Source organism: Gracilinanus agilis, chromosome 6 (genome assembly GCF_016433145.1).
Source record: "Gracilinanus agilis isolate LMUSP501 chromosome 6, AgileGrace, whole genome shotgun sequence".
Taxonomy (NCBI): domain Eukaryota; kingdom Metazoa; phylum Chordata; class Mammalia; order Didelphimorphia; family Didelphidae; genus Gracilinanus; species Gracilinanus agilis.
Window position 1 is genome coordinate 58,440,052 of NC_058135.1, and position 22,429 is coordinate 58,462,480.

The window sequence follows — 22,429 nt, forward strand, 5'->3', positions numbered from 1 at the left end:
TGTAATTGGAAATCTTGTACCTTTAAAACTACATTACCCAGGAGCCTACTGACTTCCTGTCGTTGAGGGCTGACATAGACAGGAGATAATTCTGTGGATTTCCATGTTCACAGTTTCCAATTACACACTTTCTATCTTAGAAGGAAATTAGAATTTGACTCCCTGGAAAAATCTTTTCTGTTATTGTGGAATGAGCATCCAGGTGGAAATCAGGAAGCTTAGCATAACACTGAAGGTATAGTACCTAGATAACCTCTAAGATGTGGATTCTAAACCCTGGTAAGGGAAATAAGCTTCTCCATCAAGAGCTGATAAAGTGGAGAAAGAGCTGAGCTTAGAATCAGGAAGACCTGAGTTTGAATCCTTCCTCTGACAGCTGCTCAAAACATTTTATATCTTAGAGCGTCAGTTTCTTTATATGTAAAACAGGGGTGGTTAGACTAGATGGCCACTGGATCCTAATTATCTAGTGAAGTATCCTCTCATTCTCTGCAATTTTATTTAGGGCATTTTTCCTCCTGGGACACACAATGAGAATTCAAATGAATACATACCAAAAGGGGCCTCAAAATACTCATCGTCAATGTGTTACATTTTAAGCAAAACCAATGTGTATTAAAAGCTTGCCCAGGACATGACCAGACTGCCTAACATGGAGGCACCCTGCATCCTCTGTATTCCTACCACATGTATAGGGATAGATAAGCATCCTCTGACTGGCTGCATAGACAGAACAGACTGTGACTGATTCTCCCTCTCTAATTTTCTCTCTCTCTCTCTCTCTCTCTCTCTCTCTCTCTCTCTCTCTCTCTCTCTCTCTCTCTCCCCTACTTCCAGAGAGTGAAGATAATAATAATAATAATTGTTGTTCAGTTGTTTTCAATTATGTCATGGTCACATTTGGATTTGTTTGGTTTTGTTTGGTTTAGTTTTTTTTCCTGGCAAAGATACTGGAATGGTTTGCTATTCCATTCTATAATTCATTTTACAGATAAAGAAACTGAGGCAAACAGGGTAAAGTGACTTGTCCATGATCACACAGTTACTAAGTGTCTGAGGCCATATTTGAACTCAGGAAGATGAGTCTTCTACCTCCAGTCCCAGTGCTCTATGCAATATGGTGCCACCTAGCTATCCTAAAAACACTGTATGTGGAGCAAAGGCATATTGGATCATGTGAAAGGGCTGCCTTGAACGACCTTTAGGATTTTGACTTGGATGAGGTCTTTGAAATAATCTAGTCCAATTCTCTCATTTTGCAATTAAGGAGACAGAGAGGAGGGTTAGGTGATTTGCCACAAATAACAAGTAGCTGAGTTAGGGTTTGAACTCACATCCTCTGACCCCAAATTTGGCATCCTTTCCATTGAACTATCTACCTCTGATTCTAGATTCATGACTCCATGATTCACAAATAACATTTTAAAAAAGAACAGGGGTTCATTATAAAAAAATCTAATTCTCCTTTTTTTTTTTTTTTTTTTTTTTTTTTTTTTTTTTTTTTTACTAATATGGGAACTACCCTTATTTAGGATCTTGTCATCTCTCACCTGAACTATTGTAGTAGTCTTTTAAGAGGCTTCTCCACCTTCAATTTCTTCTCCTTCAAACCCATCTGCTAAACAGATATTCCTAAAATATATCTGACCATATCTGTTCCCTGCTCAAGAAACTGCTGTGACTCCCTATTGTCTTTAGAATAAAACTCCTGTAAGGATCCAAAAGAACTTCAAAGTGAGATTCTAACCTATCTTTCTAGACTAATCTCAAGAATTCCACTTTCTAACCAGATAGTCCTACTTGTTAGTTCTCAGATATAATAGTTTCTCTCCTATATCTGTACCTTTGTATAAGTTCTCCACTGTGCCTGGAATACAATCTCTTTTGACCTTTACCTTTCAGAATTCCTAACTACATCCAAGGGTCTCCTTTCCCCAGTATTCCTAGTTGTAGGTTCCTCCTGCCTTCTACTGCATCTGACCCCATAAAAATTATTTTGGCCCAGTGGCTAAAGCATTGAGCCTGGGGTCAGGAAGACTCATCTTCTTCAATTCAAGTCTGGCCTCAGACACTCCCTGAATGTGTGACCCTGGGCAAGTTGCTTCACTCTGTTTGCCTCAACTTCCTCATCTATAAATGATTTTCCCCTAGAGAGAGAAATTGCAAACCAATCCAATATTTTTGCCAATAAAAACCCCAAATGAGAACTCAAAACAAAACAATAAATGTTAAAAAGTGTTTGTACATGTAATTGGGGAAAAGTAAAATATTATTTTCAAAAAAAAAACCCCTCAATTGGAGTCAAGAATTAGGGACATGACTGCAATGAATGGACAACAAAAACGATTTCCTATTGACTTGTTTAAGCATTTATTTCCCTTGTGTAGACTATGAGGTCTTTGAGGGACAATACATCATGTTATTTTTTACAGCCCCCTCATGCCTAAATTCTTAGCAAGTTAAGTTGGAATTATGGAAATGTTATTGATGCACAAACTGAGATGCAGAAATCTGTTGTGTAAATCAATGTTCACTGATAATTGATTCCAGAAAGAACATTTAAATACTATCCAACATGTGTTGAATGCTCAGAATTTTAAAAGTCCTTGGCCATGATTTATCTGCTCTGATTCTCCTAGGAACCTTTGAAGTGAGCTGGGTAGGTATCATCCTCATCATTACTATTAGAGATGGGAATCTCCTCTTTTCACATCAAGGCTAGTCGTGGCTATGCCAAAGAAAGAAGTTTAGTTTCTTTCAAAGTGTAAAGAAACCACAGATTTGTAAGGCTCACAAAAACTCAACTATCCTCAGGACAAGACATTGGTAGCTAAACCTTCTATTTGGGATGGGCCAAATGAGGGAATTAACTGTGGTCTGAAGAGTTAAAAAGAATAAAGAAGTGTGGCTCACATCACCTTTAACAGAAACTGTTCCTCTGAGGGATGAAGAATGAGAGTACACCAAGATGGTAGCATGATTCATTTAGGAATAAATTGAGTAGTTATATCTAATGACATTCCTACTTGAAATGATATCCAGCTAGGGATTGTAGGGAGATGGGATTAGGCTACTTGCTATTCATCTATTATATCCTAGGGGGTATGTATAAATTTAAGGAAGGTGGAACGTGCTACTTTTGCTAATAAATCTATTTCTTTGCCAGATTGTACACATATGATGTTGCTTCACATACAGGAATGCACAATCCAGGCATCAATAAAAAATATGAATAAGCCTAGGTAACTAGTGGGGGGTTAAGCATTCTCCCAGCCCACGTAACCATCCTCTGGCTTTCCTGGCTTCTTCCTCCAGCCTTGACCTTAGGGTATAAGACTTTAATGATTCTCTTACTATTACCCTAATATCATAGCCCTTGATCTTCCATGGTTCCTCCCTCACGAATCTTCATTCCAGGGCAAACCGCCTCTATCCGATTTCCCCATCCTTGCACCTGGGCAGGCGAGGGATACATTAAGTAAAAAAACGGACCTAATTTCTCTGATGAGAAATTCATGATACACAATTTCATTTGGTTCCATGTGGCTGCTCGATAATCTCGGTACTCCCGCCTTGCTACCTCCTTAATTCTTTCTCCAAAGCTCAGGTTTTAAACAGTCCTCTTCCCTCACAACCAACCACCCCGGTATTTACTACTGAAGACATAGTTTCCTCCGCCCTGAGAAGTGTGAGGCATGAAGTCTTCTCCATGAAGTCCCTCACATCCTCTTCTCAGTTCTTTGAGTGAAGTCAGTCAGCCCCCCAGTCCTCACCCTCCTCCTTCACAGCATAAGAGCTATTGTCCCTCCTCACAAAGGCTTCCCGCCCTTAACACCCGCTCCTCCTTGTCTCTTCCTCCAGGCTCCCACACACGCTCAGTCTTTTCCTGGGTACCTTGAGAAAGATATTCGGTTTTACCATTCCAGTGAAAATTCAGTGTGTCCCTAAAGTCTTAAGACTTAAAGGAAGGAAGACTTCTAGGCCGCTTTATATCTGTCTGTATCTCTGTTTCTCTCGTCTCTAATTCTACCTGAATAGACATCCGATTTTCTTTTTTAACTTGCAGCACCCAGACCCCTAAACGGTGGAAAGCCTTCAAGATATCTGTGGACTTGATGGAGAAAAAAAGGACACCTTTATTTTCACTACCCTCTAGCTGAAATTTAGCATTTATTCCAATATATTTTAAAAACACATTATTCTGAGTCGGGATCCAAAGGTACCCTTTCCTGTGCTTCTGCCTTTCCAGGCTACAATCCCATGCCTCGTTTTCAATCTCCCCTAGACCCTTCCATTAGGACCTTACTCTGGAACATTTATCAGTTTCTATGACCTTCTCACTATGGAACATTTCTCCACTATGCCAACCCTTTCTCCCATTGGGGAACCCTCTTAAGTTCCTTGAGGGCAAGGATAATCTCTCTTTTTTTGCTTTTATTTACATCCCTAGCACTTTGCACAGTACCCAGCCCATAGTAAATGTTTTTTAAAATGCCTGTTGCCTTCACCAGTTTGAGAAAGGGGTCCTTGATATACAACATTTTGAAGCCTTATACAAATAATTTTTGTTTTTAGATTCTTAATATGTATATAAATATATATTTTTAAATTTAATATATATATATATATTTTCAATTTCCACTTTGAGATTCCAACACATTATTTGAACACCTAAATTTTGATACTGAATTTTTGTTTCACATTATGATGGATATTTCATACATAGAGTAAATAAGTTACACAGGGCAAATTTATAGAGAAACAATTAAAAAATCATAGACAAACAAAAAGGGCACAATGACTTCTCCTGTTAAGAGCCAACAGATAAAAGAACCAAAAGGTTTAAAATCAAAGCTTCTCTAATACTGGAGGATTTTTTGATGTGTTATAAAATTTCTTGCTCTAGCTTTGAGACCCTGGATCAGTCACTTGACCTTGTATTGTCTCCCCTCCCCCCCCACGACAATTCTATAAATTACAAAAGAGTTGCCATATGTATTAATGGAGGTAGTTTCCACCATGAGTTTCTGACATCAACTAAATCATAGGTCTGGAATTTAAAAGAAAAAAAGATTTTAGCTATCCACACCTGTGGTGGAATTTCACACCTCTTCAGGGAAATGGCAACCATACTTGAATTTAATCCACCTTACAAGAGAAAATTGTGAAACCAACTTGCTTCTCCTACTCTTACATTCTGTGTGTTTCTCTCCCTTGTGTGTTTATATCTCTTGACTTTCTGGCTCTTAGCTCCTCTTTCCCTCTCCAGATTCCTTTTACCACCTCCCTTCTTTTCTTTTACTCCTCACCCCTCATCACCCTTCTTTCTCTTAAATGGCTACCAGATGGAACTACAAGATCACATTGGTATTGTTAGTACTTTATGATAAATATTCCTTTTTTATTTGCTTTGCAAGTATATTTTGAATATTATTATAAAGATCTTTTATTTTATTAATTACATGTAATAACAATTATCCACATAATTTTTCTGAAGTTATATGTTCCCAATTGTCTCCCTCCCTCCTTTCTCCTCAGCTGGCAAGCAATTTGACCTGGGTTATAGCATGTATTATCATGCAATACATATTTCCATATTGATATGATCAATATTCCTAAATCAACAGCAAGAGAATTGGATGTTTTATATGCAGAGGTGATTCCATGGATCTTAGTGTGGATTCTAGTTCTATGGGAATGACTAGGATCATTGGTTTCTTGTTTTTTTTTTGTTGTTGTTTTTTTTAAACCCTTACCTTCCGCCTTAGAATTAATACTATGTATTGGTTCCAAGGCGAAAGAGTGGTAAAGGCTAGGCAATGGGGGTTAAGTGACTTGCCCAGGGTCACACAGCTAGGAAGTGTCTGAGGTCAGATTTGAACCCAGGATCTCCTGTCTCCAGTCCTGGATCTCAAACCAATGAGATACCCAGCTGCCCGCGCTTGCTTTTTAAGAGACTTCTTCAAACAATCTTCTCCATCCAAAGGCCAAAAATCTTATAATGATATCAAGTTGCTTACATGCTGGTTTGCTTAGATAACCCCTTTAGGAAAACTTCCAAATACCCATGCATACATACATATGTATGCGTGTGTTTATATTCTTTTTCTATATATATATGTATATATTTATGTGTGTATATATATTTTTTTCTAAGAAAACAAAATGTCCTTGCTTTTTATTTTATAATGTATAAAATAATTTATTTACAATATTTGTTACCTGGTTCATCTTGTATATATATTTAATCTCATCTAGTTTATAAACTCCTGGTGAGACTTTATGCTAGGTTTATAACTTCATATCCTCTTGAACATAGTAGTTGCTCCTAGATGAGTTTCATGAAATAATTTTGACTCCATTAATTGGGGAGGGGCACAGGTGAGTCTATTTATAACCAATAGAAGTTTTATATTGCCACATTTAAAAACTGGAAAATGTAAAGGACTATTCACACACTGGAAAAAAAACTTCTGTTCTTCAACTGACTTTCTTTGGAACCACGAGCTTTTTCATATTAGTTTTAAGAACAACAGAGCAAGGTTATAATCATAATTATAATGAAGCTGATTAAGTTGCCTCTGAAATGTTCTAGCTTTCAGAAACTTTTAGAATGGAAAAAATCAGAGGTACTTGCCATTAAGCCTTGTTCTCCTGGTTTGCCTGGTTCACCCTTAAAAAGGAATAAAAAAAATCAGTATTATTAGTGTTGTATACGTTAAATGTCTAGTTCACATTTCTATTCAGTAATGAAGTTTCAACAGTCACTGAAGCGTAACACAGAGAAGAGTTATTGATGTACACATGGCAACCAAATGAAAATAAAATTTTCTTTTTTCTGTTTCCACCACTTTCTAGAACACTCTAATTGCAGGAACAAGAACAGAATGCACTTAAGAGAGCTACTGGTTCTTTAAAACCATATTTTGTCATCCTTTAGTTTAACAAAAGGCACGTAGACTTCATTCAAGGTTCATTTAAGAGTTATGAATAGTGGGGGGAAAGTAGGTAGCACAGTGGATAGAATACCAAGCCTGAAGTTGGGAGTTCTGGGGTTCAAATCTGGTCCTTCTAGCTGTGTGACCCCAAGCTATTAACTTAACTTCAGTTGCCTGACTCTTACCCCTCATCTGCCTTAGAATTGATACAAAGACAGAGGATGAAGGTTTAAAAAAAGGATTGCAAATGGGTTAACTGGTAACTCAGATAGGGGTGACCAAGTAATAGGCTAAAGCAATGGAATTTAATTTTAGCAATGCCTTTAAAGTTTACAAATACATTAAGACTTTTGGGACATGTTATGTAATTAGATTTATTCACTATTTCTAACCTCATTCCTTCTTAGGTTGAAGAGGTGATCTTGGATTGATTCTCTGTAGGAATGAAGAAAAATTCAAAATCTAGTATACCCTACTACTAAGCTGGTAGGGTTTTCATATAAGCCAGTCATGTTATAGATATGTCATTCAATGACCCACCTAGCTAACTTTAGAGGGACTCATTACTAGAAGATTGGTCTCCAGTTGGTAAAATGTCCTATCCATGACAAGTGATGAAAACTGTTTTTCCAAAGTATAAAGAGAGTGGCCATGGAGGGACATAGTAATAATGTATTCTGATACTAAGTATTAGAATAATACTCTGCTCATTGAAAGGTAAGACTGGTAGCCTCCATCATTTGAAAAAGAGCTGTAAATATGACGGTACAGTGCCAGAAACCTCTACACAGTGAATTGTTATCTCAAAGCCCATGCATTTTAAGAGAAGGGGACGGTTGGGTCTCCATGCATTCAACTGTGCTGACATTCTTTCAAATTCAGGGAATCCTGACAGTTGTTCCAAAAGGTCCAATGAATTCATTTTGAGACAAGGGTCTATATTTGTTATATCTCAGACAAACACTTTTCATTCACATCGAGTCTTCAGAAATGGCTCAAAATTGTAACCATGTGTAGTGGAATACATAATTTTTTTAAACCCTTCTCTTCCATCTTAGAGTCAATACTAAGTATTTGCTCTAAGGCTGAAGAATGGCAAAGGGTAGGTAATGGAGGTTAATTGACTTGCCCAGAGTCACACAGCTAAGAAGTGTCTGAGTACATCTCCAGGCCTGGTTCTTTATTCACTGAGCCACCTAGCTGCTTTCTGAGACTAACATGAGGAAGAGGACTATTCCTGGCAGAAGCAACTGGCCACTGCTCTATTTGAAGACTTCTCAGTATATAGCTTTCTTATTTCTCTTCTTCTTGTCTCCTGTCCCCACCAACCTGAACCCATTATCAGGAAATCTTTAGAGAAATTAGCAATAGTCACTCCTCACAAAACGTTTTGGAACCTACAGTCCAGAAAGCATAAGGAGACAGCAACTCACGGGTACTCCTGGCATCCCACGGGGACCATCTTTCCCTGTGTCCCCTGGGGGACCTCTGGGTCCTGGTGGGCCAGGGGGTCCAGGAGGGCCAGCTTGTCCTTGGTCACCCTAAAATGGAGAAATGAATAGATACACAGATGATCTAAGGCATTTTTTGTTATTTTAAAAATTGCCTCATCAACTACCTTTTGGCTCAAATGATTCACATAAGCAAATGGTGGAAAGAATCCTAGAGAGACATAAAACAGACATCTCTGCTAGCCACTTGCCTGACCACAGGAAGGACATAAATATTCATACAGTATGAACTGACTTAGTGCAATAAAATTGAGAGGTACTCAATAGTCAGGCACTGATAGCTCTCAAGAATAGTGCTACATCATAATAACTAGGCTTGAAAGCAAAGTTGTCCATTCTTTTAGAATAAGCCTACAAGAACAATGCTGCATCAGCATTTAAAATTTTAATGTTTTCTTAGTGGCAAAACGAATGGCTGGACTTGCACTTTAGACATCTGCATTTCATAGCCAGGTAATCGATAAATAACACACCTTGGCTTAATTCAGAATGATTTCTCAATTGCTAGAGGCAGAAGGTTCTGAAAACATCCCTTATGGACTTCAATTTTATAAGTAAATTTTAAAAAAGAAAGAAGGAAAAAAGAAACATAAAAGAAAGAAGAGAGAAAAAAGAAGAAGGAAAGAAGGAAGGAAAGAAGGAAGGAAGGAAGGGAGGGAGGAAGGGAGGAGGAAGAAGGAAGGGAAGGGAAGGGAAAGAAAGGAAAGGGAAGGGAGGAAAAGACAAAAAAAAGAAAACTTTTCAATATTCTTAAAATTTTTTTTCCAACTGACAAAGCTGGAAAGGACCTAGGAAGCCATATAGTCCAACACCCTCATTTTACTGAGGAGAAAAATGAGGACCACTGAGCTTAAGCAGACTCTGCTGGGGTAATAGACAGCAGAGCTTGAATCTAACGCCAAGGCTCTTTCCATGGTACAACACTGCCTTCTCATCCCTCACAGTTATTCTAGAAATGCTTCCTAAATTATTCCTAAAATTATTTTGTTTCAGGATGTTTTCAAGACAACACTCCACCATCAGGAGATACCCGATCCATGCATGCAGAATAATAATTAAAAGTAAAGCAGAATCAGACTTCAGACAGAAGCAGCACTACCTTAATGAGGCGGCGTTTAATGAGCTGCTGATCAGCAGAGAGAAACCCATGATTGATTTTAGGAAACACCATCTGATCAGGCAGGTGAGGTCAAAGGTTGAAGTTCAGAGGTGAGAGAGTTGAGGAATAGACATCAGAAGGCCCAAGAAAGAAATAAAGATACAAGCATTAGACTTATCAAAACTAATAATAGAGGGGAAAAAAAAAGAACTAGTGCTTGTGTCTGATACTAGAACCCCAGCCTGGTTGTTGAAAAAGAATAAAGCCATGGAGCACTTTGGTGTGGTTAAAATTTTTAAATGCAAAAAACACTTATTAGTTTTTTTAACCCTTCCCTTCTATCTTAGTATTAGTTCTAAAAAAGAAGAGTGGTAAGGGCTAGGCAATTAGGGTTAAGTGACTTGCCCAGGGTCACACAGCTAAGCAATGTCTTGAGGCCACATTTGATCCCAAGACCTCTTCTAGTTGCTCCCAAATAGCACTCTATAAAATCAGCTATTTTGGCCAGAGAGATTAGGTTCTTTTTTAATTCAGTATAGTCCCACAGCTCCAGAGGGCTCTATATGCTTTTCTACAGGCAGAAGTTCCAAGGACAAAGTACCAGTTCAATTTTTCAGCCAGGATTTTCAACCAGCATAATATAGCATGAATCTTAGCACCATTTTAATGATGATAAGTTCAAGAGTTCTGATGATGGCTTAATCATTCGGATATTAGAGAATGTAGATAAGAACACCAAGGCATTCCCACATAATTAAGTTTGAATATAGATGCAGGGTATTCAAAGACCACCGCCTCCATATACATGCTTGAAATAAATCTTCATCTAAGAAAATTTTGTCCAAAAACCCCACTGGAATCCGGGTGGCCACATGAGTGGATGGCTTTTACTCATTGAGAGAGATGGAGTCATTGAGTTGGGAGAGCCCCATTAACTGTCTTCACACACTCTTATGCTGATTGAGGAACCTGACCGAGCAGGCATATGTTTCAACCACAAACCTTGACCGTGAGGATCTGATTACTGTGCAGAGCCGCAACTGTGGGGAAGCCTGGCAGACCCTACAGACACAGCATGGGCACCAAAACAACACGACAGAAACCGTCACACAGACATGTCACTAATGGACAAACAGAACAAGCAATGTGCCCAATGGGGGTCAGACAAAACTAAGTACAGGAGGTAAACTCAACAGGCTCTTCTTCAACCAGGAGAGAAAGTCAGAAGAGACCCAGCCATCCTCAAGCTAACATTTCCTGGGACCCTTAAGTTTGGTGCAAGTAGCCTGTGGTCCTTAGCTAGCCGTTTTCTAGACTTCTAAAAAACAGGAGGTCCCCATGGATGGCTGAACCCCAACATGTTATTACAGAATGATAACGATGCTCTGTTTACTCAAGGACATGGGACATACGATACACACACCCATTTTTAAAAATGGAGACAGGAACACACAGTGAACACATTACAGTCAGATCAGAAACAGTGCTCAAGACAGACTCAATGAGTTTAACACGTACAGTGTTCCCACCTGTGTTTCAAAATATCTCTCTCGTTTCCCACAATGACTTCCCATTCAAACAATCTGTTTTCTCTTGCTTGAGGAACCCATCTTTACATCAATGACCAGCTGTCATTTATACGGTGAGCATGCCTGTGGCAATGGGTTGGACCTTCAGTTCTGCTACATATCCTTAACTTTTTCAAAAGTTCAATAAATTAAAAGATTAGATGCTCTGGGGAGCCCTGAGTAATTGAAGGGACCAGAGAGAGATTTCCCAGAGACATTGCAATGAGAAGGGTAGAATTAGAAATCAGAGAAACAATCAGTTCCAAGAATTTACTTTATTGGTTCTTCCTTTCCAGAAAACAGACTATTGTGAAGGAGATCAAATTGGGTTGATGAGAGACATTTTTGCCTTAATTTTACCACCTTTTCAACACTGTACTTTGCAAAATTGGAGCTCTCCAGCAAAAGAATTCCTTCCCCTTATCCCTAAGGTTTTTTCTATTTTCTTTTTTTTTTGGCTCAAGTATAGTTTATAAATATATTGACTCAAATTGTAAGAAGAGCTCCAAATGTCTAGACCCCAACCCCTCATGAGGCTAAACATTCCCTAGAGTCTTTATTTCATTCTTTTTATCCCCATTGGAGATTAATTTCATTTTTCTTTTGAGAGTATCAATGGACTTTAATCTACACATATATATAGTAGCATTTCTGCCCTGATACCTTTGATTCTCATCTATTGAGGTAGTGCTTGGCTGGAACCAAAGCAAAGGAAACTTTATCAGCTTTGCCAAAATCCATTCTGATAAGACCGTTGTGAGGCTGAGTGGTTTCTGAGTGACCTGCATCCTCCTCTCATTTTTTTTCCTCCCTCAAGCAAAAGCCCTTTAAACATAGATTGTACACAAATATAGAAATGCTGAGAGTTGGAAAACAGATGTGTACAATTTGCTTTTGTTTTACTGAGGAATATGAGTTTATTAGATGGTAATGTGCCAGCATCTTTACATCTGTGACTCATTAGCCCTCTATTACACCAAGTCAGAACTCTATATGTAAACTACAATATTTCTGTGACAAAGAATAAAAACAGATACAAACAAGAAGCATATGAAGGACCAGAAACCTGATTAATGGTGATAAATCATACTGTCACTTTAAAATGGGATTATTTAACAAAAATCCTTTCCATTTTAAAGCTTTTTAACCATGTGCGTGGTAGACTTTACAAGTATTTTGAAATGGTAATGAATAAACAAACCACTTCTCACATTCTTATCTGCATGTGAATAGGAAGAAGTGACCACATTTTCTATAAACTCAGGAGAAAAGGCTCCATCATGCTAGAGTCTGAAATGGGAAGGAGAAAGGTAGCTGGAAAGATGCCTTTCATTTAAGACCCTAAATCAACGGAAACTTCTGGGTGAGAAGCTGTTTTCAGATACCTCCACTGTATTCCCAAGAAAGCTTACACATTTAGTATCGTAACTATATCCAGAAGGTCTCACTGAGGAACCTGGGCAAAACCACTTCAGGAGTCTGATTGAGAGGAAAGCAAGATGGGGCACAGGGGAGAATCTCTGACCTTCCATAGACATCCACAGTGGAATAAGTGAAGAGGAAGCTCAGTCTAGACCTGGAAATCAAGCTGCATTGCATTCAGATACCCAGGTATATTCAAGATTATGACTGTTTCCCAAGAAAACAGCACATCCCTCCTCCTCTGCCCATTTCAAATGATTGGGTAAATGGGGACCACAAGTTGAAACTGAAGTTTCTGGTCCCTCCCTTTCCGTACACATCATTTATTTGGCTACCCTTAACCATGTTTTCCCTTCAAAGTTTCTCATATTAATTTTAATGAGCTCTCATATGAAAAAATGTGGGTATATGAGATACGGTCAACACTGTGTGGTTTACCCCACTCTGCCCTCTCCTCCCACTCTCCAAGTCAGGAGCAGAACAGTAATTAAAAGGAACATCAAGATTTCCAGAGACTTAGCTAGATTGTGGGTCCTAAGCAAACACAACTCAAAGTCTCATGAGATTTCTTTCCTAATCACTGTGTTTAGTCTTATTTAATAATTTTCATTATTCAAACAATAAATTATTTTTAATAAATTTATTTAATGAATAAATTATCTCATTTAATATTTGGAGGGAAAGGTGGAGGAGGGGGAAAGAAGTGGGTAAATGAAAATTAAGGGTGAGGTTCATTCCAACTGGCACAACTGGAAGCCTCTGAGGTGAGAAGGTCATCAGGGCTGGCTGGAGAAAAATTCTCTGGGGAGTGTTCATGCATGGCTCCATATTTAGATTCCCAACGTATTCCCAAGTTAAATGGTTCCATATGGATACACTTTTAGGATGAGCTAATGGTGGGATGTGTTGTCACTGTATAAGTTTGGATTTACAAAGCTAGTCCCGAGAGCTTTGTTCAACCCCCTGCCATACACTCCCACCCCCCCCAACCTGGGAATTTTGCCTTACATCAAGGTACATTGCCACCCGCTGAACTGTGTTTTTTACAATGCATCCCCCCTTTTTTTTTTCTAATTGCCATAGCACTGTGTTCATTCAACAAGGTTTTACTTAAGTGTGGTTAACTTAGGTAAATAATAACAATAAATGATCATGAAATGATTTATTAAGCACTTACTAGGTGTCAAGAACTGTGCTAAGTACTGTGGACGTAAGTAAAAATGGAAGTGTGTGATGATAGAAAATATAGAAGGAGACTTTTGGTCTGGGGAGTCAGAGGATTGGTGCGTGGAGCCATAGCAGAGTTGATTGACATGCCCTTTTCCCTAATCGTGGCTCTAATGATTAGAAATGGAATCGGAGAGAAGGAGGGCAAAATGAGAATAAACATAAATAATTCACATTTATATGGATGCATTTATATAAATCACAGCTTACAGAAAACTTTTTTCATAACAATCATGTGGTTGTCAAATATCAATATCTCAGAGTGACTCACCTCAAGTTCATACTCCCAGGGAGTGCTAAAGTCAAGCCTCAAATCCAGGGAACACTGACCCCAAGCTCAGTCTTCTTTCCACTATGCCCAAAGAGAATCACCCATTTTCCCACTCAATTAAGATTTTTTTCTTCTGCAGTAATTAATTAAGACTTTTCCCAATGAGTGAAATGGATATATTTCATTTTATTTTATATCTCAGAAAACTTGCCTGGTACACAGATGGTTTGGAGTGGGTGTGGAAAAGAAAATACATATGTTTCTACAAGGCATGGAGAGAGAACATAGGAATAAGCTGGTGCACTGAAGCAATTTGCACTTCTCTCCCCCCTCAAAAAATGCTTTAAATGCTCTAGGAACCTGGATGCAGAAGGGTGTAAAATGACTTTCCACAAGCAATTTTCCTGCTCAAAGAACTTAACACATCTAATTCTCAATAATTCTCCTAACACCGTGAAGAGGATAACTGTAACAAGGCTCCTTCTATTGGTATCAGTCTAGGAGAGACACATCTCTCGTCACTCCCTCTGGGCAGTGGTGAAACACCAGCCTGCCTCACGAGGATGAGGTAGAGACAGATGGTCTTCACGCAATGCTTTGACTTTCTTAGAAGAAATCATTTGGAATCTGCATCACCACTGGCCCCCGAAGTTCTTAGAGCCTTGGTGGGAAATGATCTTGTCTCTTTAAACAACAGACTGAAACCCTTTTGACTTTTTGCCAATAGCTCTATGAAAGAATCAGAAACATCATCCAGATTTTGTCACCATGTTCCATTGTGACACAATGTCCTTGCCTTTAATGATGGGGAGAACTTTCTTTTTTGGTGAAGGGAAAGAGGTATTTGTTACAGGGATTGGCCAGTGAGAAAATTCATTCTACAAATGCAGATCAGTGCCTGTTTTTTATGTAGATAGTTATATATCTTTATAAATCCTATATTTTTAATTTATATAATTTATTTCATCTTAATCTAATAATAATATTAATAAATATACAAATATATTTTTATATTAATAATAATAAAATTATTTTAATTTATATAATATGTAAAATTGATAGCCTTAAAGAGTTGCCTGGGGTATTTAAGTGATTAAGTGATTTTTCTATGTAAATAGACAATATGTGACAGAGTCTAGACTTGAACTCAGATCTTCCTGATTCCTAGTCTTTATCCATTATGCCATACTGCTACTAATAAAAAGTCATCTGTTGTTAATACGCTTAAGGTACTTTTCTTTTCAATCCTTACTTTCTGTTTTAGTAATATCTCTAAAACAGAAAGGCAAGGGCTAGGCAAACAGAGTTAAATGAATTGCCCAGAGTCACTAAGGGAGGAAATATCTAAAGTCAGATTTGAACCCTGGTTCTCCTGACTTCAAGCCTGGAGTATTATCCATTGTGCTACCTAGATGTCACTTCAAGGTACTTTTCTCTTACAAAGATACACTGGAGAGTATTCCAGGACCATTCAATTGAAAATGAGGCATCAGCTTAAAAACAAAAAATTGGCAGGATTGACAGATGAACATTAGAAAAGTATGAAATGATCACTAGCCCCAAAATGTGTCCTCAATTATTCCAATTTCATTAGAAACTCAAAAAAGTAAGTATTAGGAACAGGAACATGATGTGAGCAGGTCCACTTTTGAACAGGCAAGAGGTTCAGTCTTCTGGGGACCTTCACCATCTTAGGTCATGTGGTTCCCCAGAAACATGGGGACTATATACTATTGGAAGGTAAGAAGTGAAGAAACAAAGACTTTTCCACCTACTGATTAACCCCAAAACCAACCAAGGCAAAGAGGCTTGAGCAAGTTAGAATTTCCCAAGACTGGAGTCTTCAAGGACTGAGCTAACCCAGAGGAGAAATCTTTAGAGAGAAGAATTTTTAATATTTAGAGACCTTGGGACTTCTCAGGAGGGATTAGGGAGGTTCTTATAGGATGGAGGGTCAGCCAGAGGAGAATGGCTTTCCAAAGCTTAGAGAGCACTACACTCAGAGAGGGAAACAAGAAGCAGTTCCAAAAGAGGCTGGAAATTCTGACGGCTTCAACAGTCTTAATCTTAAAAAACTGGCATCTAAACTGGCAAAATAAGTGAGAAGAAGGAGCTCCATGTGGACAAAGAGAAGGACTAATAAATGACCAGGGTGGTCTCCTATGCCTTTGTATAGAAGATGAAGCTTAACTTGTAAGACTAGTGTAACTCTGAGATCTTTCCTGTTGTATGTTATTTTAAGCCTCTCTTTCTATGCTTCTGTGTGGTAGTGACTTGCATTTTGAAAACTCTTTAAACATCTAAACAAGGTTGTGCCCTAGTTTCAAAGACAGTGGAGCAGGGGGAAAATGAAAAGTGACATTTCTTTTCCAAAGGCAATCAGATGAGGGGAACCCAAGACAAAAGAATGGGGGTAAATAAAGCACACTCAATGGAAAGTGTTGGGATAATATATTTAGAGCTGAGATATGATACTACATGAATAAAGTGCCACAAAATGCATGGTCTTTAATAAAAGTACATAAAAAGGCTAAGAAAAATGCTATATGAAAACTGGGATGAGAGAATGGAGAAAGGATGAGAATGCCAAGCAAAGCAATCCAAACTTTTCTTAATAGAGTTTCAAGCAGAGGAATGAAAAGGTCTTCCTGTGTATAAGGAAGATAAGTTTAATAGCAGAATGAAGAATGGTTTGGAGAAGGGGAGAGAAGGAAGGTTTGGAGACCCAGTAGATCATAGATTATGAAAAGCCTACGACACAGCAGATAATGGTAATCTCCTTCTGCCAGTGTTATACTTTAACTTCCCCAATGACTCTAGCCACATACATCATTGGGAAACTAATAATCATTAATAACCTTTCCTAGAAATTCATACAAGTCAGCAAGCATTTATTAACTACCTACTATGTTCCAGATGCTGTGCTAAGTACTATGGTTATAAAGAAAAGCTAAAGTAGTCTATGCCCTCAAGGAGCTCCCAATCTAATTCAGGGAGACAACATTCAAAGGACTGTGCAAACAACTCTCCTTTTAACTTTTTATTTCCTAATTTATAATTAAAATTATTTAAGCATTTTTTCTTGCTGGGTTATGAGCTGATAGCAGGCATGATGTATTTTTATATTCGTATTATCCATGTCTTCAGCACTAAAGAAAGTGTTTTGTCCATAGGAAGAACATCATAAATATGTTGAATTGAATTGGCTACCATCTAATAGTAATGTCTTGTAAAATTCTTTTGTAATATATATGCAATGGCAAAGGCAAATATTGCAAGCTCAATTATATAGTATGTTTGTTCTTTATTGTAAATTATATTTACAATATGATATTGTAAATATTATAGCATATAAACTGGTGGAAATGTTTTATTGTAAGAATATACTTAAAGGTAGGTAGGTGGTGCAGCAGAGTCAGGAAGACTTGTCTTCATCAGTTCAAATCTGGCCTCAGTCATTTCCAAGCTATGGGACCCTGAACAAGACACTTAGCCCTATTTGCCTCAGTTTCCTCTATCTACAAAATGAGCTGGGGAGGAAAATGACAAACTACTCTAGTATCCTTGCCAAGAAAACTCCAAATAGGGTCAAAAAGAACTGAAATGAAAATGACTGAACCACAACAAAAAGTATATACTTATGAGGAAAACTACACCATGGCCAAATTAAGCCTGTCAGATGTATAGAAAGTTAGGTAGCAAGGTCTTTGAGGTATGGCGAGAAGGATTTAGAAATTTTGCTATAATTTTTTTTTGGCTGGTTGGCAAAAGCCAAACCACAATGGAAAAGAAAACGTAGTGGTTTGAGACATAAAAACCATTGAGTTAGCCCATAATATAGTGTTATGATTCTGCTTGCCCAATTACAGAGCACATTCCAAAAGGACGATTATGATGGGCTGCATAACGAAAGATTAATATACCTACAAGTTGATGAAATGGTTCCCAGCTAAGGAAGACCAGATGGGGAAGGATTATTATACAATGCAAAAAGGATTTAAGTTAGTGAATAACTTTAGTCTAGCAGCAGGAACTGTCAGAAGACAAACTAAAACTAAGGATCAGGAGAGGAAATGAATGAGGAGTGGGTATGGGAACTCAGCCATGCCAGACTCCTTTATGTGTTAGGACCTATCTGATTTTTAAAAATCAGGCTCCAAAGATTCACTATCTAGTGGAATGATGTAAATATTATGATGTCCAAATCTGGAAACCAGGAAAAATCAGAATTTATAAATGAGGAAGAATTGTAATATTTTTGTTGTGCTAGTTGTATTGTTTCAGTCATGACTGATTCTTTGTGACCCTCCTTGGGGTTTTCTTGGCAAGGATACTGGAGTGGTTTACCTTTTTCTTCTCCAGCTCACTTTACAGATGAAGAAACTGAGGCAAACAGGATTAAGTGACTTTCCCAAGGTCACATAGATATTAAGTATCTGAAGTCAATTAACTCATGAAAATGAGTTTTCCTGATTCTAAAGCTCAGTGCTCTCTCCACTACATCACCTAACTGCCCTATTATTTAAGCATTGGTACAGGCTAATTCCTGCAATTGGCTTATTCCCTTCACATCTTCCAAGTTTATTCTTTTCCTCCAAGAAACTTTCTCCAAACCTTAAGATGAAAATGATCTCTTTCTTCTCAAATTTCTCATGGCTCTTTTTCTGCTCCTCTTAAACACTGGTATTCTTCTTTGTATTATATACATTTTTTTGCAATATGCATCATATCTCCATGCTTCCCTGGCAAAAAAGGGACATTTTGGGGAAAATGTGTTTCTAGCACCTAACAATGTTCCAGACACTTAGCAGGCACCATAATAAGTGTTTACAGAAGTTAACTGAATAGCAAAGAGAATAGATCAATCCAAATGGGGAAGAGAAATAGTGCTTCACAAAGAAAAAAAGATTGTAGTAGGAAAAGCCCTAGAATTGTTGTCAGAGATCATAGGTTCAAATCCTACCTCTATGTGATCTTGGGCAGGTCACTTAACTTCTCTTCCTAATCTACAAAATGAAGGTGTTGGACTACATAAGCTCTAGAGCTGCCTCTTTACTCTATAAAATACAGATTCAGTAGCAATCTGATCAAAGTCTATAAAAATCAAAACAAGTCCTTTGGAGCGATTGTCAGAAACATTTAGGGAAAAAAAACTCTCAGAAATTTTATTAATTTGTTAGAAGTGCTTTGAATATTTGGGCAGTGTTTCAAGGGATAAATGCCTCAGTTGCCCTACCTTATTTCCCAATCACCAACTCCAAATCATATCTCTTCAGTCTGGCCATCATTCCACCTCTTTCCCCTAAAATTCTTGAATTTTGCCCTTGGAAGCTCTGAGAGCTCTGATTAGTGATCTTTTGCCTCATCTTGCCTGGATCCAAACCTCCACCTCACTTCCAGGGCACCAACTCCAAACCATTCCACATTTCTCTCTTCTCCCACCACCCCTTTCTTCACCTCTCCTTCATGTGTTGTCTTCTCTCAACAAAATACAAGCTCCCTAAGAACAGAGGTTGTCTTGCTTGCTTAAACGCATATGCCCAGTGCTTAGCACACTTCTCGGCTCATAGAAAGCTCTTAATAAATTTATTTCTGTCTGTCTATGCCAATAGTTAGATTTTAAAGGTTCTCTGAAAGAGATGAAGGTGAAATTCTTCTCATAGAAACCACCACATTCAGAAATTCAAGCATCTCCAAAAGCAGAGATACAGTGCAGAAGGAAAAATGTATCTTCTCAGCTTAACATTGTAAGAAAGTCCTTTTGGGACTTAGATGAAGGAAGAACAAAGTACAATTCCTTTTCAGATGGATGACAAATGTCCTAAGTACCTAATGAAAGTGTCTGCTGTAAGCAACATCAGAGTTATTGTTTCTTTGGGAAACTCAATTCTGAATTTCCTGACTGCTGTGTAATTAAAATCTCTGCCTTATCATAGCATATATTTTTTCTGTAGTTTTAATTTCCTGATCATAGTTGGCTTTTACAAAATGAAATGTAGCTATGTGTCATATTGTATATTATGTTTCATTTCTTTAATCCTTTATTTTTATTTGCATAAATAATTTCTCCAAAATGCTGGAACGAGTTTTATTGTATCCTTCCACCTCCAAATTCTACTTTCATTCTCCACTGTCAGAGATTCGGAAGATAGCAAGTATCGGTAATATTGGCAGAATAGGTTAAGTGAACTTAGAAAGTAACTGAAAAGAACAGAAAATTAAAGTCAACCTCGAGTATAATCTCCCTGAAGAAACAGATCAAATTCCTGATGTGGATATACTGAATCATTAAATCAAATCATGGAACTGGCCTGCACAAAACTAAAAGTTTTTTTCCCTAAAAGTGGGAATTAATAATTCTAAGGGAAGAGCTGATGTTATAATTCAGTAAATAGCAAAGGAATCCTCCTTTATTTGTGGGGAATCCATGTTACTGAAGAGAGTGGGGGTACGGGGAAGAAGCAGTTTTCAGTTTTCAAAAGCAGAAAAATGACTATGGTACCCAATTTATCTAAGGAGGGATTAGCTTTTTTCCTGATGTCTAATGGTAAGACCAATGGTCTGGTATACAAAAGACAGATGTATTTCAGAAGACCTGTTTTTCTACTATGTAAGTCTCTGTTTTCTCTACCTACAAAGTCTAAGGTTTACTTTTAAAAACCAGGTGGCATCTGGAATATTCCCATCACTACCAAGTCCTACCGCAAATACTTCAACTTCCTATGATTCCCATATGTTTGGTTTTGGGTGTGTGTGTGTGTGTGTGTGTGTGTGTGTGTGTGTGTGTTAATCAAAGGATGCACCTTTAACTTATTGCTATTTAATTTTGCCTACCAGTCACTGCCAGTTCTACATACTTTGTGATATGGACTCTTATAAATCATCGAAAGGGGGAAAGACATACATCCCCTTTGGTCCTGAACTCTGGGCCACGCTGAGACAAAACCTGTCTATATGATTTGCTCTGTAACTACAACGTTAATACTGAAATTGTACAGGTCTCTGGACTGCTGAAATATCTGGGGAAGTTTATGACTGCAGGAAAACAGTATTGAGCAAAGCCAAAAAAAAAAAAAAAAAGTTCAGCTTTTCAAAGAAACTGCACTGGTTTCAGACCCTTCATTTGTCTTCAAACCTCTTACTATTTTCTGAGACAAGGTCACCCTATCTCAGCCAGGTTGAAAATATTGCCTCTACTTAGGAGTCCTGTGCCACTAAGGAGCATCAAGGAAATGACGACCTTCATATTTTTCTGATCTGGTTCTGTTAGTCCTTGGTTAAGCAATATGGCCCCATCTTGCCAGACGCTCACAATATGGGTGCCAAAAAAAACTGATTGGTGGAGTCTACAGTAGCTCAGAACTCCAGAGCTCAGGAGATCATCAGCCTAGATCTTCTTGGTAGCAGCGATTACGGGCAAGTGTTTCCACGCTAACTTTTGAGCATCTCACTGCCTATGACAGCCTTAGTTACAGATGAGGGGGAAAAAAAGGATACAATGGATGTGAAATGCAGCTCATTTTACCATTAACATCCATAACACAAAGCCTGATTGTGCAGAAGGTAGAAATTGTTGACTTGAGGTTTAAAAAATTGTCTTTGTGTTTCTTTCATTTGTCTTAATTATTTTCTACTTTTATACAATCCAATTTTTACTGTGTCCTTGCTACGGGCATTCCAAACAGACATGGAATTTTGATAGACTGCCAGTTCTTAATCCCTACATCTCTCAATGGTTAAATTTCCAAAGGAATGATTTTTCCCTCTTTGGTCTACTTATCCAAAAAGAAGCAATCTAATCTACCTTGTAACTCTCTCCTTACCGCATCCATTTTCATATGTTTCACCCCAAATGCATAGCCAATATTTGTTCCATTCCTAGACAAGGATGGTAAGGTTTGAAATTCTTTTTGTGTCCAAGCAGATAAGGATATGGGATTCAAATTCTCTTCAATGGAATTCTGACCTCCAAATCTAGTCTTTCTGCAAAGCTTTGCCAGCACAGTTACACGGGACAATCCAAACAATCCAAGAACTCATTTTTCATTAGTGCCCCCAACAGGGCCACTTTGATGGGAATATTTATGAGGGGAGATATTTCCGTTAATGCAACTACAAAACCGGAAAGAGAAAAAACAGAAAACATATGTAATACCTCCCGACACAGAAGTTTCTCGGAGTTTACTGAATAGTGCATAATGGGAAATTATTTGGGCTCAACCAAAAACATGTGTACTTAAAGCTACATTCTTTTTCTAAATCACTATGGAAAATTCATGTAAAGCTCTGATAGAGAATTCCTGTGACTATGTGCAGATCACTCAGTTTTAGAGAATAAACCAAAAGTATAATATGCAAAATCTCAAGGGGCCAGAATTTGAAAATTCGTGGGG

The 22,429-nt window shown here is 38.0% G+C and overlaps 1 protein-coding gene across 1 annotated transcript in view; it reads right to left on the reverse strand.

Annotated features, from left to right (window-relative positions):
* Positions 1–22,429, reverse strand: part of COL25A1 (collagen type XXV alpha 1 chain) — a 602,710-nt gene that overhangs the window by 150,936 nt on the left and 429,345 nt on the right. The window contains exons 5-7 of the mRNA XM_044681639.1: positions 10,551–10,610; positions 8,372–8,479; positions 6,638–6,673 (exon numbers count right to left, since the gene is read on the reverse strand). Coding sequence (XP_044537574.1) covers positions 6,638–6,673; positions 8,372–8,479; positions 10,551–10,610 — 204 coding nt within the window. The remainder of the gene's footprint in view (positions 1–6,637; positions 6,674–8,371; positions 8,480–10,550; positions 10,611–22,429) is intronic.